Raw genomic sequence first — 21,563 nt, forward strand, 5'->3', positions numbered from 1 at the left:
CTAAATATGGTTCTCAATCAGGGACAACGATTGAAAGCTGCCTCTGATTGAGAACCATACCAGGCCAAACACAGAAATAGAAAATCATAGACAAACTAACATAGAGAACCCACCCAACTCACGCCCTGACCATACTAAAACAAAAGACAAAACAAAGGAACTAAGGTCAGAACGTGACAGTTTAAGTATTTTCTCATTAATACCTGTATTCTGTTTTGTATGATGTAAGAATGTAAATTGTTGATCTGCATTTTGAATTTTTTTTGAAAGAAAGAAAAAGAAAAGAAGAAATGAGCTCCGACTGTGAAAATCAATTTGAACTGAGTTTTTTTAGATAGAGATAGTAGCTACTACAACAATTGGACACTACAAAATTGGGGAGAGAAAAGGGGTAAAAAAAATATATACTGTACTTAATTGTACATTTTTTGTACTCTTTTATTTGCACTTCTGGTTAGATGCTAACAGCATTTCATTGTAGTGTACACAAGTACTGTTCAATGACAAAGTTTAATCTAACTATAAGACTGCAGATATGGCCAGGGCAATAAATTGCAATTCCGTACTGTGAGACACCTAAGGCAGTGGGGAGACAGGACGGACAGCTGAACATCCTCGCAGTGGCAGAGTAACAACTGCACAGGATCGGTACATCTGAACATCACACCTGCGGGACAGGTACAGGATGGCAACAACAACTGCCCGAGTTACACCAGGAATGCACAATCCCTCCATCATTGCTCAGACTGTCTGCGATAGTCTAAGAGAAGCTGGACAGGGCTTGTAGGCCTGTTCTAAGGCAGGTCCTCACCAAACATCACAGGCAACAACGTCGCCCATGGGCACAAACCCACCATCGCTGGACCAGACAGGACTGACAAATGTGCTCTTCACTGACGAGTTGCGGTTTTATCTCACCAGGGGTGATGGTCGGATTCACGTTTATCGTCGAAGGAATGAGCGTTACACCGAGGCCTGTACTCTGGAGCGGGATGGGTCGGTCATGGTCTGGGGCGGTGTGTCATAGCATCATCGGACTGAGCTTGTTGTCATTGCAGGCAATCTTCACGCTGTGCGTTACAGGGAAGACATCCTCCTCCCTCATGTGGTACCCTTCCTGCACGCTCATCCTGACATGACCCTCCAGCATGCCCATGCCACCAGCCATACTGCTCGTTCTGTGTGTGATTTCTGGTATGGCCAGCAAAGAGCCCGGATCTCAATCCCATTGAGCACGCCTGGGACCTGTTGGATCGGAGAGTGAGGGCTTGGTCCATTCCCCCCAGAAATGTCTGGGAACATGCAGGTGCCTTGGTAGAAGAGCAGGGTAACATCTCACAGCAAGAACAGGCAAATCTGGTGCAGTCCATGAGGAGATGCACTGCAGTACTTAATGTAGCTGTGCAAAGTGAAGGGGTGTGAATACGTTAAGGCACTGTATATAAATAAATCATCACTGCTTTGTCATTGCTGTCCTACATTTTCAATCTGATACAAATCTATATTCTCTGGACAAATTGAAAATAAAGTCTAAAATAAATTTAGTCTAAAATATCACACCAATTAAGGCCAATTTGGATTATTATGGTAGCATAATGATGACAGATAATACAATGCTGTAATATTTGTATTTATTATTATTAATAAATATAGGTGGTAAGTTTCCTTTTCACACATGGACATTTTTTGCCTCTTGAAATTTCAGCTCTGTTGCACCCTCTAGAGTAATATCTCCCAACATTTTCAATGCAGAGATGTAGGTAGTAAAGACGTTTACTTCTTTATTTAAAGAGAAGTCTTCAAAAAAGTTTATTCAATTCTTAAACATTTACATATCTAAAAGAGAAACATTTGAGAAAACACAATTTGTCCTCATACAGTGTGATGATTGATCAGATGGTAGCTGTCATCCTCGATTCCCTCGTTCCCCGTGAACACTCGCACAACTTCCCAATTCTTGCACCTTTGCCAACTGCACATTGCTGATCCGCATCACACTGTGGGTACAGAGACACAGAGAACTTATTTATTTTTGCTCTCGTACACTGTAACCTACTTGACAATATTCGACACAAAATAATGGTCACTCAAATGATAAACATTTCGATGCTCAGGCATTTCTTAACAAATTTCTACAATACAATTATATTACCATAAAGTCAACCCTAAACCCAATCCTCTTACCATGGGAACGCAACCAAACTTCTAATCCTAGGACAATGTCCGCTTACTACAGAGAAGAAACACGTTTAGTTTGGCATGTCCATGTTTCTGTCTGCAATGGTAGCTTATAAACATAGACAATCTAACAGTTTCAACAGTTTCACCATTATGAGCTATATGCATTAGTGTCCATTCGTGCAATCAATCAGTACACATGCTGTGTGTGAATTGATAGCACACAAAACCATCTGTCCAAGTCATTGAGAAATTTACTTTTTTAGAAGTTAGAACCCTATTGGTAGGCCTATAAACCCTTTATACGACGTAATCATGTTATTCCAGCAAGCATTAACTAAAGAACTTTTCAATAATCTTTTTTCATCTGGTGTTGAGTCTTCTTCAGGGGAGCGCATTTCCAGAATGTCGTGGGAGCTGGTCGTCAGTACCAACACAGAGTAGGTAGCGCTGAGGAGGAGGAGCTGGCTGCCGATTATGGTGCTGAAATGCACTGAACCTGATTGGAGTTCGACAGCAAAGAGACGCGGGCGGGGCAGGCGCAGCAGTAGGTCTAGACGTCTGGGCTCGTATTCCGGCTGGCAGACCACCTGGACCAACTTTTCATTGACATCATCTGTTACTATAATCATAACACTGAAATGATGGAAGGATTTGATAGGTGACATGTTGAGTCAAATGTGTTCACACTGCCTATACATTTGATTTATTAAGATCCCCATTAGCCGACGCCAATGGTGACAGCTAGTCTTACTGGGGTCCAAAACATAACGGAGAAAAAAAACAGTTTACATGTTAATGTTTTGAAATGTGTGTAAATTGTAACGTGTGTGTGTGAGCATCTATTAGTTCCACATGTCAGTACATAGACACGGGAGAGAGAAATGCAATGGTGTGGATTTATGTTTTTTTTTGTATACATGTGCTTTTGCCATTTTCTAAGGGGAACATAACTTATTCAACTCAAACTCTGGCATTTTGTCTGGAAAACTGGCATTTCCAACATATTCTTCCCTCCGGAGAATTAGAGTTTTAGAGTTGACGCCCCAAAGTGATTGAGAGGCGTCAATGTGATAATCAAAATAGCAAAGTTTGAGTTGTTGGCTGGCTTTTTTCTGTTCACATGAAATACCCATGCTGAATAATAGCTGTTAATAACCTGAACAGCAAGGAAAAGGTTGGCTACTTTGAAGAATCTAAATATAAGTATATGAAATATATTTTGATTTGTTTAACACTTTTTTGGTTACCACATGATTCCATATGTGTTATTTCATAATTTTGATGTCTTCACTATTATTCTACAATGTAGAAAATACTAAAATAAAATTTAAAAAAAACTTTTGACTGGTACTGTATATTGGCAGCTATTGTGTATCCTAGACAAAAATCCATAGAAATCTTACAGCGTTTCTGCAAAGAACTCTTTACATAAAATTGTCTAACTACAGTATTCAAATTCCCAATAGAGATACTAAATCAATCCTATTTTGAGAGTCTAAGGATCATTTGAACTTTTGACCATCTACGTCAAACCACATCTGCTTCCCATCTCCTCATCCTTGACCTAAGAATTCCAAATTGGTCCCCAGTGTTATATCTGGAACACTGCGTCATCCACACAGATCATAGACTTATTAAAAGTTCAATTTCGTGGTGACTGGTGAGGGTGTGTGTCATTTAAGACTCAAATAATGATTTAAATCACATTCTCTGCATTTAGGCTGCACATATACTTGACGCATCTGAAAAATGGCATATTTTTGCAAATATTACATTAGTGTTTTATAAAAGTGTAAAAATGTAACTAGTCCCTACTCACTCACACATTTCTGAGAAACAGTTTAATTAATTGGCATAATATTGACACTATAGTTCTTATGTCCTGAAGAAAACTATGTGGTGAATCTCAGGGATAAAGGTGAGGAGATGAGTAAACCATGCTGGGTGGTTTGAGAGACCCAATTGCCACCAGTCAGATATTATATTGTTTATCATGTCTGCTATCCTTTTAAACAATTACTATTCAATTGCATCTAAATAAAACATGTATAACAAAATGCCAAGGCATGTGACTTGGTCGTAATCCTTTTCTCTTGACAAAAAAAAAGCAAGTGACAAATATAAAATAATTGAACGCAAACTTCCTTATCAGTAAGCAGACATCCGTGAAGCATGACCATTGGTCAACAATGTATTCCATATGTCCTGAAACAGAGAAAACAGCACCCAGATTGTCCGAATATATACTGAAAAAACATATAAAACGCAACATGTAAAGGTATTGGTCCCATATTTCATGAGCTGAAATAAAAGATCACAGAAGAAATGTCCCATACAGACAAAAAGCTTATTCTTGATATGTGCACAAATTTGTTTACATCCCTGTTAGTGAGCATCTCCTTTGCCAAGATAATCCATCCACCTGACAGGTGTGGCATATCAAGAAGCTGATGAGCATGATCATTACACAGGTGCACCTTGTGCTGGGGGCAATGAAAGGCCACTCTAAAAAACAACAACACAATGCCACAGATGTCTCAATGTTTTGAGGGAGCCTGCAATTTTTTACATTTTACCATATGCTGCCTCAAACCTTGTTTTAGAGAATTTGGCAGTACGGCCACACAACGTGTAACTACGCCAGCCCAGAAACCTCCATATCCGGCTTCTTCACCTTCGGGATAGTCTGAGACCAGCCATCCGGACAGCTGATTAAACTGAGGAGCACTTCTGTGTATAATAAAAGCTATTTTGTGGGGAAAAATGCATTCTCATAGGCTGGGCCTGGCTCCCACCCTGTGTAGTACACGAACATTCAGTCTTTGGAACTCTTGTCCTGTTGCAACAGGACAGCTCTTTCCTCTTCTTCCCCAATCTTGGGTCCACCTCTACGCAGACGACATCATTCTGTATACTTCTGGCCCTTCTTTGGACACAGTGTTAACAACCCTCCAGACGAGCTTCAATGCCATTACAACTCTCCTTCGCTGCCTGCACCTGCCCGCCCGTCCAACATCACTACTCTGGACGGTTCTGACTTAGAATATGTGGAGAACTACAAATACCTAGGTGTCTGGTTAGACTGTAAACTCTCCTTCCAGACTCAAATCAAACATCTCCAATCCAAAGTTAAATCTAGAATCGGCTTCCTATTTTGCAACAAAGCATCCTTCACTCATGCTGCCAAACATAACCTTGTAAAACTGACCATCCTACCGATCCTCGACTTCAGCGATGTCATTTACAAAATAGCCTCCAATACCCTACTCAATAAATTGGATGCAGTCTATCACAGTGCCATCCATTGTGTCACCAAAGCCCCATATAATACCCACCACTGCGACCTGTACACTCTCATTGGCCACCCTCACTTCATACTCGTCGCCAAACCCACTGGCTCCAGGTAATCTACAAGACCCTGCTAGGTAAAGTCCCCCCTTATCTCAGCTCGCTGGTCACCATAGCATCACCCACATGTAGCACGCGCTCCAGCAGGTATATCTCTCTGGTCACCCCCATAACCAATTCTTCCTTTGGCCGCCCAATTCATTCCAGTGTTTTACTTGCTATATTTTATTTACTTCACCACCATGGACTTTTTTTTGCCTCTACCTCCCTTATCTCACCTCATTTGCTCATATTGTATATAGACTTATTTTCCTACTGTATTATTGACTGTATGTTTGTTTTACTCCATGAGTAACTGTGTTGTATGTATCAAACTGCTTTGCTTTATCTTGGCCATGTCGCAATTGTAAATGAGAACTTGTTCTCAACTTGCCTACATGGTTAAATAAAGGTGAAATAAATAAATTAAATTAAAAACCCATCAGAAAGGGAACAGGCAGGCAGTTATGAGAGCTTAATAGTACATAGCCTACCTGTGGAATTCCCCAGGGTGGTATCTTCGGTCCTAATATATCCTCATACGATAATTACTCAGCCTGCAATCTTCAGTGACTGCAAAACTTAGGCCTTTACTTTTGTAAGATTCAAATAGACCTACAGTTTTAATCGATAGATAGTGTCAGTGCCATCCCACATCCCAATTCAAATATTTAAAATAACCTTTCAGAAAGCAGTGGAATTGGAATTGAAACCACATGAAGGTATATCACTTTACCTTATTCCTCTGCCTGTTTCTCTTTATCAGCCCTCCTGCGACTTGTTTTCGTCTGTTGCATTGCCTAAGTACCAACAAGTTAAGTTCCATATTTCATTATGGAATCACTACAAAGCAGTTCAGCGCAAAATCACGATCTGAGAGTAGGATATCAAGAGATGTCAATTTAAGGTTGACAAGAAAAATAGGTATTCATGTCATACCCCATACGAGACCCTGAAATGTTAAATGAGGAGTACTGACATTTACCTAGAAACAAACCTACAGTGCATTCGGAAAGTATTCAGACCCCTTGACTTTTTCGACATTTTGCTACGTTACAGCCCTATTCTAAAATGGATTCAATCGTTTTTCCCCCCTCATCAATCTACACACAATACCCCATAATGACAAAGCAAACACTGTTTTATAGAAAGCTTTGCAAAAAAATGTTTAAAATAGCCTTTACTCAATACTTTGTTGAAACACCTTTGGCAGTGATTACAGCCTTGAGTATGACGCTACAAGCTTGGCACACCTGTATTTGGAGACTTTATCCTATTTGTCTCTGCAGATCCTCTCAAGATCTGGCTGGTTGGATGGGGAGCATCACTGCACAGCAATTTTCATGTCTCTCCAGAGATGTTCGATCGTGGTCAAGTCCGGGCTCTTGAAGGCCACTCAAGGACATTCAGAGACTTGCCCCGAAGCCATTCCTGTGTTGTCTTGGCTGTGGGCTTAGGGTCGTTGTCCTGTTGGAAGGTGAACCGTCGCCCCAGTCGGAGGTCTTGAGAGCTCTGGAGCAGGTTTTCATTAAGGATCGCTCTGTACTTTGCTCCATTCATCTTTCCCTCGATCCTGGACTCACCTCCCAGACAGTCCCTGAAAAACATCCCCACAGCATGATACTGCCACCACCATGCTTCACTGTAGGGATGGTGCCAGGTTTCCTCCAGACCTGACACTTGGTATTCAGCCCAAAGAGTTCAATTTTGGTTTCATCGGACCAGAGAATCTTGTTTCTCATGGTGTGAGAGTCCTTCACCACTCTACCATTAAGACCAAATTGGTGGAGTGCTGCAGAGATGGTTGTCCTTCTGGAAGGTTCTCCCATCTCCACAGAGGAACTCTGGAGCTCTGTCAGGGACCATCGGGTTCTTGGTCACCTCCCTGACCCAAGGCCCTTCTCCCCCAATTGTTCAGTATGGCCAGGCGGCCAGCTCTAGGAAGAGTCTTGGTGGTTGCAAACTTCTTCCATTTAAGAATGATGGCGGCCACTGGGTTCTTGGGAACCTTCAATGCTGCATAAATGTTTTAGTACCTTTCCCCAGATCTGTGCCTCGACACAATCCTGTCTCAGATCTCTACGGACAATTCCTTCGATCTCATGGCTTGGTTTTTGCTCTGACATTATATAAACAGGTGTGTACCTTTCCAAATCATGTCCAATCAATTTAATTTACCACAGGTGGACTCCAATCAAGTTGTAGAAACATCAAGGAGGATCAATGGAAACAGGATGCTCCTGGGCTCAATTTCGAGGCTCATACATAAGTATTCAGACCTTTTGCTAAGGTATCCGTTTTTTTTGTAATAAATGTGATTTTTTTTTTTTGCTTTGTCATTATGGGGTATTGTGTGTAGATTGAGGAGGGTTATTAATTTTAGAATAAGGCTGTAACGTAACGAAATGTGGAAAAAGTCAATAGGTCTGAATACTTTCTGAATGCACATGGCAGTGTCTCTGTCAATAGGAATGCATGGTCTAGAAATGGAAAAGGCTCTTGCTAACCATGTAGCAGCCGGTGTGGTAGCCACACAGGTACCAGGACAGGAGCATGCTGGATAGGTCTGTCACGGCTGAGTCTAGCCCATCGCTAGCATCGGCCAGCACTGCTCGGGGGGGCCATACACACGGTGGAGGTGGAGGAAGAGGAGGAGGAGGAAGGAAGTCCTGGAGGAGAAGATACCATTATTACACCTACAGTGCATTCGGAAAGTATTCAGACCCTTTGACTTTTTCCACATTTTGTTACGTTACAGCCTTATTCTAAAATGTATTAAATACAAAACAAACGTCAGCAATCTACGTACACACAATACCCCATAATAACAAAGCGAAAACAGGTTCAGAAATTTTTGAAATACCTTATTTTACACAAGTATTCAGACCCTTTTTTACGAGACTCGAGATTGAGCTCAGGTGCATCCCATTTCCATTGATCATCCTTGAGATGTTTATACAACTTGATTGGAGTCCACCTGTGGTAAATTCAATTGGTTGGAAATGATTTGGAAGGCACACACCTGTCCATATAAGGTCCCAAAGTTGACAGTGCATGTCAGAGCAAAAACCAAGCCATGAGGTCGAAGGAATTGTCCGTAGAGCTACGAAACAGGACTGTGTCTCTTTCTAGAGCTGGCTGCCCGTCCAAATTGAGCAATCGGGGGAGAAGGGCCTTGGTCAGGGAGGAGACCAAGAACCCGATGGTCACTCTGACAGAGCTCTAGAGTTCCTCTGTGCACTCCGCCAACCAGGACTTCATGGTTGAGTGGCCAGACGGAAGCCACTCCTCAGTAAAAAGGGACATGATAGTCCGCTTGGAGTTTGCCAAAAGGCACCTAAAGACTCCCAGAAATTAAGAAATAAGATTATCTGGTCTGATGAAACCAAGATTGAGCTCTTTGGCCTGAATGCAAAGCGTCACATCTGAAGGAAACCTGACACCATCCCTACGGTGAAGCATGGTGGTGGCAGCATCATCATGCTGTGGGGATGTTTTTCAGCAGTAGGGACTGGGAGACTAGTCAGGATCAAGGCAAAGATGAACAGAGAAAAGTAGAGAGATCCTTAATGAAAACCTGCTCCAGAGCGCTCAGGACCTCCAACTGGGGCAAAGGATAACCTTCCAACAGGACAACGACCCTACGCACACAGTCAAGACAACGCAGAAGTGGCTTCAGGACAAGTCTCAATGTCCTTGAGTGGCCCAGCAAGAGCCTGGACTTGAACCTGCTCGAACATCTCTGGAGAGACTTGAAAAGAGCTGTGCAGCAACACTCCCCTTCCAACCTGACAGAGCTTGAGAGGATCTGTAGAGAAGAATAGGATAAACTCTCCAAATACAGGTGTGCCAAGCTTGTAGCTTCATACCCAAGAAGAATGAAGGCTGTAATCGCTGCCAAAGGTGCTTCAACAAAGTACTGAGTAAAGGGTCTGAATACTTAAGTAAATGTGATATTTAAGTTGGTTTAAAAATATATATAAATTAGCAAACATTTCTGAAAACCTATTTTTGCTTCGTCATTATGGGGTACTGTGTGTAGCTTGATGAGGGGGATAAACAATTTGGAATAAGGCTGTAACCTAACAAAATGTAGTAAAAGTCAAGGGGTCTGAACACTTTCCGAAGGCACGTATATGAAATACAAGCTGAGTAGCTCTTATTTATAACTCAATTTATTGCACACCCACAACATAATACCACAGACATTGAATAACATTATTCTTGTTGGATGTACAGGCTGGAGGTACCTAATCAAATCAAAGTGTATTTGTCACGTGCGCCAAATACAACAGCACAGTGAAATGCTTACTTACAGGCTCTACACCAACAGCGCAAAAAAAGGTATTAGGTGAACAATAGATAAGTAAATAAATAAACACAACAGTCTCACACAGGTTGAAGATAGAAATGTAGGTAAGAACACACACAGCAGTCTCACCAGAGAGTCCTTGGGCGGTGGCACTGGAGGAAAGAAGGAAAAGGGGTGATTGTTTGGTACCTCTCGCTGGCCACTTGGCTTCTTCTTATCCCCATGCTCCTTGCCAAAGTCATAGCTGCTTTTGCCATAGTCTTTTCCCTAAATATCACACACACACACAAATCTTACAACAAATATCAGAATTGTCACATGCCATAGTGACAAGTCTTACATAATTGAATGCAAACTTCCTTATCAGTAAACATCAGACCTCAGTAAAGCATGGCCATTGGTCAACAATGTATTCCAGGTGTCCTGAAACAGAGGGAACAGCACCCAGACTCACTGGAGCAAACTTAGGTGGCTGAGGTGAGGACAGCTCCTCTCGTCCCTCTTGTTGAGGTGTCCTCCAATCTCTTCCCATCCTCTTCCAATCAGCAATGTTGTTACTAGTGGAGCTGAACCCATCAACAGCCTAGGGACAAGATAATTGCCTTATTGGACAGACCCACGCACTGCTTTATCCTGGATTGACTGACATGTTTGTGGTAATTTAAACTTTGATACTATAAAATGATGACCCTACAAGTAACACTTATTCCATCTGTCATACAAGGCCAAAAATGAATGTTCAAGTAAAGTGTTACCCCTTGTTGCACTTTGGCATCAACTCTACCTCTGTGGCCTCCCAGTTCTACTGGAGATAGCAGGCTGCTCAGCTCCAGCTCTTCCTCATTCCCGTAGCCTTCAAACTTCACCCGGCAGCGTTCGCCTCTCAACCACACCAGCACCGCTGGGTAAACCAGGCCATCCTCGGAGTACACCGCACGACACCGGTATCCCAGCCTCCACACCTGGTACACATAGGTGTTTTTATTACTACAACTGGTAGTAATAAAAGCAAGCTTGAGAAAAGGAACCGAAAGAAGTCGAGTTAACAGTGCTATCATGAATCTTTTACCACGGGTTTCTTTATTTGTCACACACCGTTACAAAACGTTTTACTCCGTAGCACGTTTTGCTACAAGAACAATGTGTTCTACTGATAAAGACATAAAAACGCAGAATTCCTGCTTTTTGGTTTAATCTCATGATTTGGAAGGGGCCATCCGCTGACCACATGCCACAATCTCTGTAGTCTTCTGTATAGCCTAACTCAGGGATGGCCAACTTCGATGGGAGTGGGGACCACAAAAAATCTGAACGCAGTGGCTCACAGGTCTGTGTACCCACATCCATACCCACACATGCAGTCAGAGCCGGCTCTAGCCTTTCAGGGCCCTAAGCAAAAGTTTGTTGAGATTCGGGGAGTTTTGATTCTCTCAGTTCTGGTGGGTTGTCTCCAAGCTTCTCTTTCGCTATCTTTTTCATCATTACATCTCTGAAGGATGAAAGAAATACAAAAGGAGTTGTGTTCCTCCTAGGATTTTTTCAGTAGCGTTGGCAAAGGTAGCGGGGGGCTGGGGTCTACCCCGCATTGGATTTTTTTTTTTTTTTGGGGGGGAACAACAACAACAGAGAAGGTCACTTCTGGTGACTTTTTAAAACGGACATTCTACTCCAAAATAAATTCAAATTAAACACCATCTGAAATAGAATTGTCCCTTTAAAACCATTATAACCTTTAGCTCGACTGATGCAGCATAGTGGCTTTAGGCTGAAGCATAGGGTTGCTCATCTGCATTTACCACTGAAGAACCCAAAGACTTGCATCAAATTCTACTTGCTACAAATATACGTTGTAACTTGTCCCTCTGACCGATTAATATGTATCGGCTTTTTTTGGTCCTCCAATAAATCGGTACCGGCGTTGATAAATCACAATCGGTCGACCTCTAAATGGGACCCTACCTCCCACTACTGAACGAATCACAGAAAGAGCATTGTGGAAAAGCATCACCCCTACATATTCCAAGTGTTCATTTTCAACCTATGCCTAATTGATTACCTTTGAGTTTGTTTTCGGGTCAACTGGTCCTTTGGTCGGCACATATGATTCAGACAGTGTCTGCGGATTGTCTGCAAGCTTCTCACCGCTCTCTTTTTCAGCCCTCTAAAAGATGAAACGATGGAGATTATTCAGGACTCCGTTTTGGAAAAGTGTTCTTCTATTTGGTTTTAAGAAATTCCTCCCATCCTCAATTCACAAGGATGAATCTCATGACTTGGAAGGTGCCACCTGCTGACCACATCCCCAAAAACTCAAGTCTCCCATAAAGCCTAACTTATTACCTTTGAGTTTGCCTTTGGTTCACCCGGCTCCTTACTCAACACATGAGATTTGGGGAGTTTTGAGTCTGTCAATTTCGGTGGGTTGTTTCCAAGCTTCTCTTTTTCATCATTACAGCTCTAAAAAAGGATGAAACAAATATTACAGGAGAAAATGCAGGATTCGTTATTGGATCATTGTCATGTATTGGGGGTATGATATTTGACCCTCTTAACTTTCTCATTCATCCTTATTCACAATTAATTCAGGATTACCTGTAATCATGGTAGCATCCACATTAATGTTGAAGTGTTTAGAAACATATTTTATTTATATCCTTATTTATATTAAAAGTAACTCCAAAATGGCACAATACATTAATTACCATTAATTTATATTGGGCACAAAATAATCCGAAAGGCAGCCAGACATGAATGAGACATTCGTGCTATTTTTTGTGGGGTTTTAACACGTGCCTCCCATTCTTCGATTCACAAGGGGTGAATGTCATGAGTTAGAAGGGGCCATCCTCTGACCACAAAACATTTAGAGACTCAGATACCAAGATGAAACAATGATGAGAAGAAGCTTCAAGCCTGCACACCCCAAAAATGTCAGTCTATCTATAGACTTATTACCTTGGAGTCTGCCCTTGGGTCACTTGGTTCCAGACCTGGCACACAAGATTTGGACAATTCTGATTCAAACCATTTCTGTAGATTGTCACAAAGCTTCTCACTACTCTCTTTTTCATTGTTTAAACTCTGAACTATGAATGAAACAAAGGAGATTCATTAATGTACTGTTTTTCGTTTCAAGACGTCGCCGTCAACAAAACAAGTCTTACAGGCACCAGTTTTGTCCTACCTGGACTACTGCTCAGTCAAATTATGGTCAAATTCTGGCCGCCACAAAGAGGGACATAGGAAAATTACAGTTGGCCCAGAACAGAGCAGCAGGGCTGGCCCTTACATGTACACGGGGAACTAACATCAATAACATGCATGTCAATCTCTCCTGGCTCACAGTAGAGGAGAGGTTGACTGCATCATTACTTGTCTTTGGGAGAAGTATTAACATGCTGAAATCACCGAGCTGTCAGTATAAATGCTCAGACACCCATGCATACCCCACAAGACATGCCACCAGAGGTCTCTTCACAGTCCCCAAGTCCAGAACAGACTATGGGAAATGCAAAGTACTACTGGATGTTGTTAAGAGATAGATGAGAGGAGTTGAGTGGAGCTGAAGTGTGGGACTAAAACAAAACACAAGGATAACTAATGTAAAATATATTGTGTTTGTAAAATGTATATACACTGCTCAAAAAAATAAAGGGAACACTTAAACAACACAATGTAACTCCAAGTCAATCACACTTCTATGAAATCAAACTGTCCACTTAGGAAGCAACACTTGACAATAAATTTCACATGCTATTGTGATCCCTCAGGAGATCATCCGCCACCTCATCAGGAGCATGCCCAGGCGTTGTAGGGAGGTCATACAGGCACGTGGAGGTCACACACACTACTGAGCCTCATTTTGACTTGTTTTAAGGACATTACATCAAAGTTGGATCAGCCTGTAGTGTGGTTTCCCACTTTAATTTTGAGTGTGACAAATTTGATTTCCATTGATAATTTTTGTGTGATTTTGTTGTCAGCACATTCAATTATGTAAAGAAAAACGTATTTAATAAGAATATTTCATTCATTTTTTTATTTTATTTCACCTTTATTTAACCAGGTAGGCTAGTTGAGAACAAGTTCTCATTTGCAACTGCGACCTGGCCAAGATAAAGCATAGCAGTGTGAACAGACAACACAGAGTTACACATGGAATAAACAATTAACAAGTCAATAACACAGTAGAAAAAAAAAAGGGCAGTCTATATACAATGTGTGCAAAAGGCATGAGGAGGTAGGCGAATAATACAATTTTGCAGATTAACACTGGAGTGATAAGTGATCAGATGGTCATGTACAGGTAGAGATATTGGTGTGCAAAAGAGCAGAAAAATAAATAAATAAAAACAGTATAAAAACAGTATGGGAATGAGGTAGGTGAAAATGGGTGGGCTATTTTCCTATAGACTATGTACAGCTGCAGCGATCAGTTAGCTGCTCGGATAGCTGATGTTTGAAGTTGGTGAGGGAGATAAAAGTCTCCAACTTCAGCGATTTTTGCAATTCGTTCCAGTCACAGGCAGCAGAGTACTGGAACGAAAGGCGGCCAAATGATGTGTTGGCTTTAGGGATGATCAGTGAGATACACCTGCTGGAGCGCGTGCTACGGATGGGTGTTGCCATCGTGACCAGTGAACTGAGATAAGGCGGAGCTTTACCTAGCATGGACGGTCATTCACTCAATACCTAGGTTTACCTCCACTGTATTCACATCCTACCATACCTTTGTCTGTACATTATACCTTGATGCTATTTTATCACCCCCAGAAACCTCCTTTTACTCTCTGTTCCAGACGTTTTAGACGACCAATTCTTATTGCTTTTAGCCATACCCTTATTCTACTCCTCCTATGTTCCTCTGGCGATGTAGAGGTGAATCCAGGCCCTGCAGTGCCTAGCTCCACTCCTATTCCCCAGGCGCTCTCTTTTGACGACTTCTGTAACCGTAATAGCCTTGGTTTCATGCATGTTAACATTAGAAGCCTCCTCCCTAAGTTTGTTCTATTCACTGCTTTAGCACACTCTGCCAACCCGGATGTTCTAGCTGTGTCTGAATTAGGAAGACCACAAAAAATTCTGACATTTTAATTCCAAACTACAATATTTTCAGACAAGATAGAACTGCCAAAGGGGGCGGTGTTGCAATCTACTGCAAAGATAGCCTGCAGAGTTCTGTCCTACTATCCAGGTCTGTACCCAAACAATTTGAACTTCTACTTTTAAAAATCCACCTCTCTAAAAACAAGTCTCTCATCGTTGCCGCCTGCTATAGACCACCCTCTGCCCCCAGCTGTGCTCTGGACACCATATGTGAACTGATTGCCCCCCATCTATCTTCATAGCTCGTGCTGCTAGGCGACCTAAATTGGAACATGCTTAACACCCCAGCCATCCTACAATCTAAACTTGATGTTTTCAATCTCACACAAATTATCAATGAACCTACCAGGTACCTCCCCAAAGCCTTAAACATGGGCACCCTCATAGATATCATCCTAACCAACTTGCCCTCTAAATACACCTCTGCTGTCTTCAACCAAGATCTCAGCGATCACTGCCTCATTGCCTGCATCCGTAATGGGTCAGCGGTCAAACGACTTCCACTCATCACTGTAAAATGTTCCCTGAAACACTTCAGCGAGCAGGCCTTTCTAATCGACCTGGCTGGGGTATCCTGGAAGGATATTGATCTCATCCCGTCAGTAGAGGATGCCTGGATATTTTTTTTAAATGCCTTCCTAACCATCTTAAATAAACATGCCCCATTCAAGAAATTTAGAACCAGGAACAGATATAGCCCTTGGTTCTCCCCAGACCTGACTGCCCTTAATCAACACAAAAACATCCTATGGCATTCTGTATCAGCATCGAACAGCCCCCGTGATATGCAGCTGTTCAGGGAAGCTAGAAACCATTATACACAGGCAGTTAGATAAGCCAAGGCTAGCTTTTTCAAGCAGAAATGTGCTTCCTGCAACACTAACTCTAAAATGTTCATGGAGAATAAGAACACCTCCCAGCTGCCCACTGCACTGAAGATAGGAAACACTGTCACCACTGATAAATCCACCATAATTGATCATTTCAATAAGCATTTTTCTATGGCTGGCCATGCTTTCCACCTGGCTACTCCTACCCCGGTCAACAGCACTGCACCCCCAACAGCAACTCACCCAAGCCTTCCCCATTTCTCCTTCTCCCAAATCCGTTCAGCTGATGTTCTGAAAGAGCTGCAAAATCTGGACCCCCTACAAATCAGCCGGGCTAGACAAGCTGGACCCTTTCTTTCTAAAATTATCTGCCAAAATTGTTGCCACCCCTATTTACTAGCCTGTTCAACCTCTCTTTCGTGTCGTCTGAGATTCCCAAAGATTGGAAAGCAGCTGCGGTCATCCCCCTCTTCAAAGGGGGGGACACTCTTGAACCAAACTGCTACAGACCTATATCTATCCTACCATGCCTTTCTAAGGTCTTCGAAAGCCAAGTCAACAAACAGATTACCGACCATTTCGAATCTCACCATACCTTCTCTGCTATGCAATCTGGTTTCGGAGCTGGTCATGGGTGCACCTCAGCCTCACTCAAGGTCCGAAACGATATCTTAACCGCCATCGATAAGAAACATTACTGTGCAGCCGTATTCATTGATCTGGCCAAGGCTTTCGACTCTGTCAATCACCACATCCTCATCGGCAGACTCGGCAAACTCGACAGCCTTGGTTTCTCAAATGATTGCCTCGCCTGGTTCACCAACTACTTCTCTGATAGAGTTCAGTGTGTCAAATCGGAGGGTCTGCTGTCCGGACCTCTGGCAGTCACTATGGGGGTGCCACAGGGTTCAATTCATGGACAGACTCTCTTCTCTGTATACATCAATGAGGTCGCTCTTGTTGCTGGTGAGTCTCTGATCCACCTCTAAGCAGATGACTCCATTCTGTATACTTCTGGCCCTTCTTTGGACACTGTGTTAACAACCCTCCAGGCAAGCTTCAATGCCATACAACTCTCCTTCAGTGGCCTCCAATTGCTCTTAAATACAAGTAAAACTAAATGCATGCTCTTCAACCGATCGCTACCTGCACCTACCCGCCTGTCCAACATCACGACTCTGGACGGCTCTGACTTAGAATACGTGGACAACTACAAATACTTAGGTATCTGGTTAGACTGTAAACTCTCCTTCCAGACCCATATCAATCATCTCCAATCCAAAGTTAAATCTAGAATTGGCTTCCTATTTTGCAACTAAGCATCCTTCACTCATGCTGCCAAACATACCCTTGTAAAACTGACCATCCTACCAATCCTCGAATTTGGCGATGTCATTTACAAAATAGCCTCCAATACCCTACTCAACAAATTGGATGCAGTCTATCACAGTGCAATCAGTTTTGTCACCAAAGCCCCATATACTACCCACCATTGCGACCTGTACGCTCTCGTTGGCTGGCCCTCGCTTCATACTCGTCGCCAAACCCACTGGCTCCATGTCATCTACAAGACCCTGCTAGGTAAAGTCCCCCCTTATCTCAGCTCGCTGGTCACCATAGCATCTCCCACCTGTAACACACGCTCCAGCGGGTATATCTCTCTAGTCACCCCCAAAACCAATTCTTTCTTTGGCCGCCTCTCCTTCCAGTTCTCTGCTGCCAATGACTGGAATGAACTACAAAAATCTCTGAAACTGGAAACACTTATCTCCCTCACTAGCTTTAAGCACCAACTGTCAGAGCAGCTCACAGATTACTGCACCTGTACATAGCCCACCTATAATTTAGCCCAAACAACTACCTCTTTCCCAACTGTATTTAATTAATTAATTTTGCTCCTTTGCACCCCATTATTTTTTATTTCTACTTTGCACATTCTTCCATTGCAAAACTTCCATTCCAGTGTTTTACTTGCTATATTGTATTTACTTTGCCACCATGGCCTTTTTTGCCTTTACCTCCCTTCTCACCTCATTTGCTCACATCGTATATAGACTTGTTTATACTGTATTATTGACTGTATGTTTGTTTTACTCCATGTGTAACTCTGTATCGTTATATCTGTCGAACTGCTTTGCTTTATCTTGGCCAGGTCGCAATTGTAAATGAGAACTTGTTCTCAACTTGCCTACCTGGTTAAATAAAGGTGAAATAAATCAAATCTAGGATGTGTTATTTTAGTGTTCCCTTTATTTTTTGAGCAATATATATATATATAGGGGACTGGAAATCATGCAGTCAATTACATTGATGGAAGCTACAATCTGCAATATTAAAGCTGCTCTACCCCCTAAAATTTTTTATAAAATAAATGCACAGTACTACATAGAGCCATGACTACATGGAACTCTATTCCACATCAACTAACTCAGTTAAGCAGTCAAATCAACAACAAAAAAATGTTAAGATAAAACTACACCTTATGGAACAGTGTGGATTGTGAAGAGACAGACACACACTACTATACACTTTAATATTGCTGTATTATGGATTTAGGATTTTACACTGAAAAAAAAATAATATATATATATATAATCCCAACATGTAAAGTGTTGGTCCCATGTTTCATGAGCCAAATATAAGAACCCAGAAATGTTCAATATGCACAAAAAGCTTATTTCACAAAATAATGTTGCATCCATCCATCTGACCGGTGGCATATCAAGAAGCTGATTAAACGGCATGATCATTTTACAGGTGCACCTTGTGCTGGAGCCAATAAATAGCTACTAAAATGTGCCGTTGTCACACAACACAATGACCCAGATGTCTCAAGTTTTGACAGAGAGTGCCATTGGCATGCTGACTACAGGAAGGTCCACCAGAGCTGTTGCTCTGTTAATTTTTCTACCATAAGAGAAATTGACATTCATTTTGCCTCCAATGTCATTTATGGTATGGACAGTGAACTCAATTGCAGTTTATCAATGGAAATTAGAATGCAGAGATACCGTGCCATTTATCTGCTGCCATCACCTCATGTTTCAGCATGAAAATGCACGGCACCATGTCACAAGGATCTGTAAACAACTCCTGGAAGCTGAACATTCCCCAGTTCTTCCATGGCCTGCATACTCACCAGACATGTCACCCATTGAGCATGTTTGAGATGCTCTGTACCAACAAGTACGACAGCGTGTTCCAGTTCCCGCCAATATCCAGCAACTTTGCACAGTCATTGAAGAGGAGTGGGACAACATTCCACAGGACACAATCAACAGCTTGATCAACTCTATGCGAAGGAGATGTCGCGCTGCATGAGGCAGATACTGACTGGTTGTCTGATCCACGCCACAACCTTTCTTTTTAATGCTACTAACAAGTGCATGTCTTTATTCCCAGATATAGATTAGGGCCTAATGAATTATTTTCAATTGACTGATTTCCTTATGAATTGTAACTCAGTAAAATATTTATATTGTTGCATTTATATTTTCGTTCAGTATAGATATGTTGTGGTATAGTGTGTCATGTACTGTTTTATTTTGTATGTAATTGCCGCTTGTTTGGACACCAGGAAGAGTAGCAGCAGCTAATGGGGATTAGTAATAAAATACTCCCCACCACCATCGACTCACAAGGGACAATTCTCACGAGGCGCTTCCTTCCCCTTTGTCTCCTTGAGCTGAAGGAAGCTAGCTAGCTAAGTAACGCTACATCAGAGCCAAGTATTTTGGGGAGAAAACATGTATGGCTCTGCACTACACCAAATTAGTTCATCCATCCACTTGTATACTTGTCAAACTTTACCCGAAATGTTCGGAGGGCGTCTTCATAGGCCTTTACCAGTGCGGAGTCGTCAGTAGCCACAGCTAAAGACACGTTATCCTACATCAAAACAGTAACAACATACTTTACATTTTAACTTCGTAATAATAAGTAGCTAGCAATGGACGTTAGCTATTAACTTTCTCAGTGGTTAACTGGCTCATCATCAGCTTGGTTGATATTGTAACGTTAGTTAGCTAGTAACTTAACGTTATGCGATAAAACCCTTACCTCGACTCTTTCACTTCGGAAAACAATACTTTCATAATATTCATCCATAACTAGCTAGTTGAATTAAACACACGTATTAACTTGTTATATTTTTCGTGACATTAGGCCATTGTCAAGTTTAGTAGCAAACGCTTTGATTGTGCATCGTTCAAAACACCTGGGAAACTCGGAAATATCCGACTTCAGTGTGTTCAAGATAACTACAAAGGTGGGAAAATGAGTTTTGAACCGTCATCCAACTTGGAATTCCAAGTAGGAAACTCTGGCATCTGTCTAGAGCACCGACTTGAAGGTCATGATTTGACCACGTTTTTCCCCGAGTTCACAGTCATCTTGAAAACACAATTAGGCTACATTAATGGTGCGTTCAAGTCAACTGGGAACTCGGAAAAATACGGGGTCAAATCATGACGTCAATGATCTTGTCGGAAAGTCAGAGTTCTAGTTGGCCCTCAATATTAATTACCGTGTTAGGATAACCACAGTGAGTTCCCCAGGGTGTCTTTCCATGCACCCCAGATGAAGAACGCAAGACCTCTGTATTACAAGCTGCAGGTCTACCAAAATTACTTATTTTTTTATTTTTTTTAAAGAATGCAATTCCCCCCTTATAATCAGATACCGTTCGGAATGGACTTGGGCAGAAGATTAGAACGTTCCCTTTCATCTGTGACTAGAGTTTCACACCGATATGAGTCCATAAATTCGGGGCCCAGAAATACTAACGATCAAATTCCAAAACTACTACCTTATAGACACAAGTGTAAGGGGATAAAGAATATGTACATAAAGATATATGAATGAGTGATGGTACAGAGCGGCATAGGCAAGATACAGTAGATGGTATTGAGTGCAGTATATACATATGAGATGAGTATGTAAACAAAGTGGCATAGTTAAAGTGGCTAGTGATACATGTATTACATAAGGATGCAGTAGATGATATAGAGTATGGTATATACGTATACATATGAGATGAATAATGTAGGGAACATTATATTAGGTAGCATTGTTTAAAGTGGCTAGTGATATATTTTACATCATTTCCCATCAATTCCCATTATTAAAGTGGCTGGAGTTGAGTCAGTGTGTTGGCAGCAGCCACTCAATGTTAGTGGTGGCTGTTTAACAGTCTGATGGCCTTGAGATAGCTGTTTTTCAGTCTCTCGGTCCCAGCTTTGATGCACCTGTACTGACCTCGCATTCTGGGTGATAGCGGGGTGAACAGGCAGTGGCTCGGGTGGTTGCTGTCCTTGATGATCTTTATGGCCTTCCTGTGACATCGGGTGGTGTAGGTGTCCTGGAGGGCAGATAGTTTGCCCCCGGTGATGCGTTGTGCAGACCTCACAACCCTCTGGAGAGCCTTATGGTGTGGGCGGAGCAGTTGCCGTACCAGTCTGTGATACAGCCCGACAGGATGCTCTCGATTGTGCATCTGTAGAAGTTTGTGAGTGCTTTTGGTGATAAGCCAAATTTCTTCAGCCTCCTGAGGTTGAAGAGGTGCTGATGCACCTTCTTCACGATGCTGTCTGTGTGGGTGGACCAATTCAGTTTGTCTGTGATGTGTACGCCGAGGAACTTAAAACTTACAATCATCTCCTTAGTTTTGTTGACGTTGAGTGTGAGGTTATTTTCCTGACACCACACTCCGAGGGCCCTCACCTCCTCCCTGTAGGCCATCTCGTCGT

General features: G+C 42.2%; 1 protein-coding gene across 6 annotated transcripts; it reads right to left on the reverse strand.

Annotated features, from left to right (window-relative positions):
* Positions 1-1,526: 1,526 nt before the first annotated feature.
* On the reverse strand, positions 1,527-20,007 carry LOC123997026 (survival motor neuron protein-like). 6 transcript variants are annotated; one of them, XR_006832074.1, is made up of 12 exons: positions 19,876-20,007; positions 19,627-19,704; positions 12,221-12,337; positions 11,937-12,041; positions 10,636-10,842; positions 10,335-10,463; positions 10,010-10,147; positions 8,076-8,237; positions 6,305-6,368; positions 6,063-6,183; positions 2,185-2,230; positions 1,868-1,997 (listed from the first exon to the last, which is right to left on the reverse strand). XR_006832074.1 is itself a non-coding variant. In XM_046300963.1 (10 exons), the coding sequence occupies exons 1-9, from the start codon at positions 19,921-19,923 to the stop codon at positions 6,306-6,308; spliced, it is 1,047 nt and encodes a 348-aa protein (XP_046156919.1). In that variant the 5' UTR covers positions 19,924-20,007; the 3' UTR covers positions 1,867-1,997; position 6,305. The 6 variants fall into 6 exon arrangements, 4 of the variants coding, with proteins under 4 accessions (XP_046156920.1, XP_046156918.1, XP_046156921.1 ...); XR_006832075.1 differs by lacking the exon at positions 2,185-2,230 and having other exon boundaries at positions 1,886-1,997; XM_046300963.1 differs by lacking the exons at positions 2,185-2,230; positions 6,063-6,183 and having other exon boundaries at positions 1,867-1,997.
* Positions 20,008-21,563: the final 1,556 nt, after the last annotated feature.

Source organism: Oncorhynchus gorbuscha, linkage group LG15 (genome assembly GCF_021184085.1).
Source record: "Oncorhynchus gorbuscha isolate QuinsamMale2020 ecotype Even-year linkage group LG15, OgorEven_v1.0, whole genome shotgun sequence".
Lineage (NCBI taxonomy): Eukaryota > Metazoa > Chordata > Actinopteri > Salmoniformes > Salmonidae > Oncorhynchus > Oncorhynchus gorbuscha.